At 33.8% G+C, this 7,581-nt stretch overlaps 1 protein-coding gene and 1 non-coding gene across 3 annotated transcripts; one reads left to right on the top strand and one right to left on the bottom strand.

The window, feature by feature from the left end:
* Positions 1–331: 331 nt before the first annotated feature.
* On the bottom strand, positions 332–3,347 carry LOC130813802 (ethylene-responsive transcription factor RAP2-12-like). 2 transcript variants are annotated; one of them, XM_057679690.1, is made up of 3 exons: positions 2,802–3,347; positions 624–1,543; positions 332–527 (listed from the first exon to the last, which is right to left on the bottom strand). In XM_057679690.1, exons 1-2 carry the CDS (start codon positions 3,094–3,096, stop codon positions 669–671), a joined length of 1,170 nt encoding a protein of 389 aa, XP_057535673.1. In that variant the 5' UTR covers positions 3,097–3,347; the 3' UTR covers positions 332–527; positions 624–668. The 2 variants fall into 2 exon arrangements, with proteins under 2 accessions (XP_057535673.1, XP_057535672.1); XM_057679689.1 differs by having other exon boundaries at positions 332–1,543.
* Positions 3,348–4,757: 1,410 nt separating this feature from the next.
* LOC130814358 (U5 spliceosomal RNA) lies at positions 4,758–4,873 on the top strand. The gene has a single exon (XR_009042386.1). It is a non-coding gene; the product is annotated as a U5 spliceosomal RNA (small nuclear RNA).
* The last annotated feature ends 2,708 nt before the right edge of the window (positions 4,874–7,581 follow it).

The raw sequence follows: 7,581 nt of genomic DNA on the forward strand, positions 1-7,581 counted from the left end.
CTTTGATAAGGATATGACACGCACACCGCACACGCCTCTCTTTCATCCTTACTCAAACTCAGATTATAACTTCTATAAAAGGAATATATTAGGTATAATGATAGAAAAACCAATAAAACACATCTTAAACAAAAGAATTTCATCTCATATCAAATAGATAGTGCCAAAGGACCAAAATAAGCTATCTTTTGAGAAGAACAAATTAACAAATTTTGGTTGAGGCAACCCACATATTAGGGCACCAAAATTTTACCAAATTACATTACCCAAGCTCAAAACATTATTAAACACACACGTACACAACCAAAGTTGGTAGGGAAGGAGATGATCACATGTTGAAAGCATAAAGGTTTTACCTTCATTATGTCAATAAATACAGCAAATACAAGCTTTTAAACATAATAGAGTCTCAAATGGAAGGGCAAACCTAATGTTACTTATGTACTCCCATATTAGAACTGCAGCTGCCAAACACAACTATGCATTCTCATATACTTCTATTAAAATCACCTCACGAGCAGACGCTTCTGAAAATCAAACAAACATAGATGCGCATCACCTCATCTGGGTTAAAATTTAAAACCCGGAATACAAAGACTAGTTAACCAAAGACAGAAACTAACTTGTTTTATTTACATAAAGAAGGCGAGCTAACCCGCACACTGAGCTCAGTACACTCCTCCCAAAGTGGGAAGATCATCGAAGCTCCATAGATCCATCGGGTTAAGACCGTCATTAGTTGCATTGCTTCCAAGGAAAGCATTGATAGCCCAGTTCTCATCGAGATACGGGGTGGTCTCTAAGAACCTATCAAACTCAGCATCAGAAAGTTCCTCAGATAGGCTCCTTTCATTGTTCTGCTCCAAGGGTAAAGCATCCTCTGAAGCGAATTTCATTTTCTTTGCAGCATTCCCATCATCAAGGACTTGAACGTCCTCGTTGTCGAGGGCTGCAGCAAAGAATGACGAAATTTCGGGAGTTTTAGGGCCGTTCTCTACCCAGCTGAAGTCGGAATAATCAAGAGAGTTGCTTCCTTCATCCGAGTTGAAATAAAGAGCAGCAGCAGCAGCATCAGATGGGGCGGAAAAGGGTTTGAATTCTAACTCCCCAACAGCAGGAATTAGTTGTGGTTTCTCTTCGACAAATGCGAAATTATTGAAATACTCATTCTCGGCATTGTTCAAGATGTTGAAGTTCTGGCTAATATTCTGTGAGGGAGGAGTGGTTGAATTCATCTTGGCAGCAGGTTTCTTAGAGCGGGATTTTGCAGTACGCCTAGGAGCAGCAGATGCTACTGGAGCTTCCTCCGGGAAATTCACCTTGGCCTTCTTACCGCGGATTCTGCGTGCCTCAGCATCATACGCTCGAGCAGCTTCTTCAGCAGTGTTGAAGGTTCCAAGCCAAACCCGAACACCCTTCCTTGGGTCACGGATCTCAGCTGCCCACTTACCCCATGGGCGTTGTCTGATACCACGGTACTGGTTCTTTCTCTTTCTCTTGGCTGATTTCTCGGCCTGACTATTAAATTCAGTTGGCTTCAATCCTTCAAGCACAAGAGGAATAATAATAATAAGCAAAAACATATAGGTAACAAAGTTTAATCACCTTAATCAAACTAACACCCTCGCTCTATGTGAGCGTTTTGTGCATTGAAGTGCCCTTTCTTATTAATCGAAAATAAGATCTTTGTAAAGCCATATAAAGGATGACATCCATGATCAGATATTTTGACATGCTAAGGATCTAGTCATAGACAACCCTTTTTAAATTCTAATGAATGTACAACTCCTAATTAAGAAAAGAAAAAGTCGAAGATACAAGGGGTAAGGCCGAAGAATCCCCACAGGCAAGGGAAAAGGGAAAGGGAAAGTCATAAACCACTGGGTCAACCCATGATTCTCTACGAGATGCTGACTTAAAAGCATGTCATTGGGACTAATGAAAATAGGGCTTTGGAGAGGATAACACTAACCAACAAGCCTAACCAGGAAACTGTTCGAAATACTTCACATGTCGGAACATCTCATGTCACTAAAATGGTTGTAGGTTGTAAGCTTACCATATGATTTTGGAAAGAGTGAAACCTCGTCAAGTAAGCTCTCATTATTGATGAGTTTGTGGGCTCTCATTATTGATGAGTTTGTGGGCCAGGCCCATGAGGTACCAGTGGGTGTGTCTGTGGGCCCACATGGTGATTATGTGACCTATTGTCACGGAAACTACCCTGGAAATTGCATCCAAGTATACTAATCTAACAATGCTAGAAAATCACAACTAAGGAGAAACAAGGAAGCTTGTGGGTGAAACCGTGAAATTGCTTCTCATAAAAATCATTCAATCACCTTAAGCTTAATCCAATCAAAGATACAAGAAAATTAATCTACTAATCCAAACATTCACATCCAAAAAATATTGTAAATCCATTTTTTTATATAGCAAAATTCATAACTTTAACAATCAGAATTCAGCAACAATTAAATCAAACAAAGATTCCTTACCCACTATTCCACCTAACACAAACAGTTCAAGAAAATACAAGTTGATATTGCCAATCTGCCATGAACAAAATTTCAAAATTCAAGTATACTAAATGTTCATCTCCTACCCAGTAAAAAAATATAACTAGCTTTTCAAGCAACCATCTTTTTAAACTTTTGGGATTATTAAACCTTCAACCCAAAAAAATATATGAAAAATAAAAAAATAAAAACAACCCAATATCAGAAATTTCTAGGAAGAACAAACCCAAAATTAGAAATTATAAAAACCCAAAAGTTCAAAAAAAGAAAAAAGGAGCAAACCATTAGAGGGTTGTTTAGACTTGAAATCCCCAAAGGAGAAGGAATTAAAATGAGGAGTAGACATGAAACTTTCTTCATCAGAATCATCTTTAAAATCAAGAAAATCAGCTTCAAAAGCTTGATCATCATCATTATCTTCTTCAAGATTGATAACCCCAGATCTCAAGGGCTTAGAATAGCCATTGTTACCCTTTTTAGTGTTAACAGCGTTGAGATCAGGCCATAAATAATCAGCAGTCAAACGATGAGATCTGCCCGGCGGTATATAATCGGAAATAACTGCTCCACCACACATGATTGACTATTACTCTAGTTGTACTCTTATCTTTTATGAAATGAAAGCTGTAACTCGAAAAACTGAAAGGATTTAGTTTTCTTGAAGATTTTATTTTCTATTAATGGGTATTTGTAAACGAAAATGGAGTAAGATTGGGGAAATGAAATGACTTGGGATGTATTGTAGGAGTATTAATATAAGAGGGATGGAGAGAAGCCGCGTCTATTTGCGATAGGTATGTGGACACCTTAAGAATAGTGGGAATTTTTTATTGATACCCCAAATTTACTGTAATTTGCTGCTTAGTTCGTGTTATAAATAAATCTAATGGTTTAAGTAATAAAAAAATTATGGATCAAGGAAAACACAAATTTTTGTATGAACCGGTCACATTGTGGGCTCGTTTGTCATACTTGCGGTAAATAGTTAAAGACTCGTTTGTATTGAGTGTAAAATTTAAGAAAGTAAATACAGTCAAAATAATAAAATAGAGGTAAGTATAAATGCAAATGAAGTAATTGAAATAACTAGAGCTGTTCAAAACAAACCCGACCCGGAATCGAAAATTATCCGACCCGAAAAAATGTAAGTTTTTACGGTTTATCGAACCGATACTTCACTCGAACCGTTTAATAACCGAAAAGGGCAAAATCGAACTCGAACTGCAACCAAAATTTATAACCGACATATAAACCTTAACCGATGTTACCCGAACTGAACAATGATCGACCCGAGTCAAATCCGACCCGAATTATGCACGTAACCGAATGTAACCTGACTAAAACCGATTAAGATCGAACTGTTTTTAACCCGAACTGATACAAACCCGATCGATTATTAATCGAACTGTTTTTAACCCGAACTGATACAAACCCGAACCGATTGTAAATCGAACAGTTATAAATCCGAATCAAATTTTCACCTAATTTTAGTAAATTAAGTCCAATTTCAGTTTTCTAATAATACGGAAAAAGGAAGAACACAAGTTCTATACAGAAGAGATTGCATACAGAATATATATATATATATATATATATATATATATATATATATATATATATATATATATATATATATATATATATATATATATATATATATATATATATATATATATATATATATATATATATATATATATATATATATATATATATATATATATATATATATATATATATATATATATATATATATATATATATATGTATATAAACTAATTGAAATAAATTGATCTGCCTATTAGGGCTGGCAAAAGCTGACCCGACCTGCTAACCTGATCTGAAACCGACTCGAAATTAGCGGGTTTGGGTTTAGATTTTTGACCCAATTAATTAAATGGGTCAACCCGACCTGATCTGTTTATTAAATGGGTTAGGTTCAGGTTGAATATTTAAACCCGAAAAAAACCTGTTTAACCCATTTATTAAATTTAAGACAGATCAACATTTGCCAAATACTTCGTAAAACTAAGATAATACCAATTACCATGTATTGAGGGATTTGTCAGCTGAAGATGACTTTCAATAAGAAAGGAAGTTGTCCCACATCGGCTAAGGGATTTGTCAGCTGAAGATGACTTTCAATAACAAAGGAAGTTGTCCCACATCGGCTATGAAAGATACGAATAAAAGAAAGATCCTTTAAATCACTTCCACAGATCTCATACCAACTTACGCAGCCACGCCGTGAGCACAAAGCGAACTATTCTTTCGCCTTTTACTAAAGAATATCGTGTGCTCGCTGCATTAAGTGGCATACGTTTATTTTTGGAGGAAATCTTTAATTAAGGTTAAATGGGTCAAATGACCTGAAATATATGAATTTAATGACCTAAAAAAAAGTAGGTTAAATGGGTCATTAGCAGGTTGATCCGATTTGCTACAGATCAGGTTGGGGTTTCAATTTTTGACCCATTAATTAAATGGGTCAGGTTCAGGTTACGGGTTTATTGACTCATTTATATATGATCCGAAGTTGAAAATGACTCAACCCGACCTGTTTGACACCCGTATCTGCTATATCTGATAAAACAATCGGTAATTATTTTTTGTAAGTAAATGAGCATATATCAATTAAAAACCTGACTATTAACTTATTTCGATATTGACCTGATCAGTAGTTATCCGTAACCGATAACTACTCGAAAAATAAAGCTCAAACCCGATCTGTACCCGAAAAAACCGAACCAATTAGTAATCGATGACAACCCGAGACCGATTGACACTCGACACGAACTTCAACCGACACCGAACTGATGTTAACCTGATAGCTTGAATAACCGATCTCTAACCAAATCGTGACTAACCGACTCGACCCGAGTGTGACCCGTTGTAACACACTGTCGAAAAATAACTGATCCGAAATGCAACCGAACCGAATAACACTCGTCCGAAACCGACCCGATCAACCGAATGAACACCTCTAGAAATAACTGTAAAAAAGATAAAATGCGAGTAAACAAAAAATAAAAAGGAGGATGATATCCCTAATTTGGAGAAAAGTTTTTCCCCATCCTTTAAGGGTAAATTTATAATCCAAAATGGATAAAATATTTGCTATTTTATCTATTTTTCATTACTTTCAAACTAATTTCTCTATCTCTAACAATCAAATTCTTTTAATTTTCTATTAAATTAACTTTATTTTCCTACTTTAACTTTTATTTACCTCTTAAGTATTTGCCTTCAATTCAAGCGGGACTTAATAATAAAACTTTTAACTTATGGACTTCTTGTTTTAATAGTTTAACACAAAATTATTGAGTAGGCCATGATTTACCTTCGTCCCTTTGCCCGTGCTTACACTATGTCTTTTAAATTTTGATATTGTAGTTGTAGACAAGTTTTTATCCAGGAAGGTCTTAAAATTAGGACGTTATTTCATATATGATCACTTTTAAAGCTTATGTGGTGGACGTGAAAATTAAAAATGATCACATATGTTTTAAAAGTGATCACATAGTCTTTAAACGTAATCACATATGTCTTAAAAGTGATCACGTAGTCCTTATAAATAATTACATAGGTCTTAAAAGTGATCACATAGGCTTTAAAAGTAATCAATTACAATAGTCAAAGTGATCACATATGTTTTAAAAGTGATCACATAAGTTTTAAAAGTAATCACATATGTCTTAAAAATGATCACATAGGTTTTAAAAGTAATCGCTTATAATAGTAAAAAGTGATCACATTTGCTTTAAAACTGATCACATAAACCTTAAAATTGATCACATATGCATGATCACAAAAGCCTTAAAAATAATTACGTAAGTCTTAAAACTGATCACATATTTGTTTGAGAAGTGATTATATGGCCTAGGCAATCATGTCATAAATATATAATCACCGCATATGAGACTTCGTGATAGTTTTAAAGGATGTTTTAAGGGGATGCAAGGTGCATAACCGCAGAGCACTCAAACATAAAATGCCTCATATAAATCATATTAAAATAACATAATAATAAGGTAGAGTAGTTAGTAGAAGTTTAAATTAACATTAACATGTCAATGGTCATTACCATCAAACTTTAATAACTACATTTTTTTCTCCTCTTCCTTTTATTCATTTTCAATGCAGTCCTTTTAACCCCTAAATATTTTTTTATATAACCCCTAAACATTTTTTCATTCATCAATTAGTTTTCACCCATTCATAGACATCAATGATCACTAAAAATAATTATTATTTTACTTAAGTTGTTTTTATAAAATTAATGTTAATGTAGTTAGAAATTGTGTTGAGTTTTTATTTAATTATAGTACTTATAAAATATGATCGTGTTGAGTTTTTTGTAAAGATCTTTCTTTTGAATTATGAAGACGGGTCTTGAAACACTTTACTCTACCCCTAGTTTTATAAAAGTATATATGTAAGCTTTATTACTTCCTTTATTTCATTATATTTGCTACATTTGACTCTTTATGTAATTCAATGTATTAAATATGCACATCTAAAAATTTTAAAAAGTTAATTTTGTAAAATTATACGATTAGACGATTCAAACAAGACTCAACTTAACCATTATTTTTCTTACACATTAGCAACAATACATAAAATAAGCTTGAACGATAAATAGTGCAAAAGCTATAATGTAGCTAATATTTCAGAATGAAAGAAGTATAACACAAGGTAAATGATAACTATGAGTTAGTCTTCTTCATCTATCTATCTTAATAACAAAAATTTCATTTTCACTATCTACAAGAATAATGGTGATTTTTCCCTTTAGTCTATAAAGTCTCTCAAACTTACCCTCAAATAACAAATTAAATAGAAAAGAACGACTAAGTTAAGTATTTGGGATCAAATATTCAAAGTACTGAGGAGATTAATAGAAATGTTACTCATCGAATATAAGCGGATTGGCTCAGGTTGCAAGTATCGACCGGGATACTATGTGATAGGAAGTTTTCAAGTAGGTTAAAAGGTAAAGTTTACCGAGTCGCAATCATGCTTGTATTGTTGTATGCCTGTATGGAATAATATATTGTCATGT

The sequence above is a fragment of the Amaranthus tricolor genome, chromosome 5, assembly GCF_026212465.1.
Source record: "Amaranthus tricolor cultivar Red isolate AtriRed21 chromosome 5, ASM2621246v1, whole genome shotgun sequence".
NCBI lineage: Eukaryota > Viridiplantae > Streptophyta > Magnoliopsida > Caryophyllales > Amaranthaceae > Amaranthus > Amaranthus tricolor.

Bases quoted from the DNA above. Each gene is read 5' to 3' on its own strand.
- LOC130813802 (XM_057679690.1), bottom strand. From the start codon at position 3,096: ATGTGTGGTGGAGCAGTTATTTCCGATTATATACCGCCGGGCAGATCT. The intron at 1,544-2,801 runs GTTTGCTCCTTT...TTGTGCTTGAAG, and splicing joins GTCTAAACAACCCTCTAATG to GATTGAAGCCAACTGAATTT.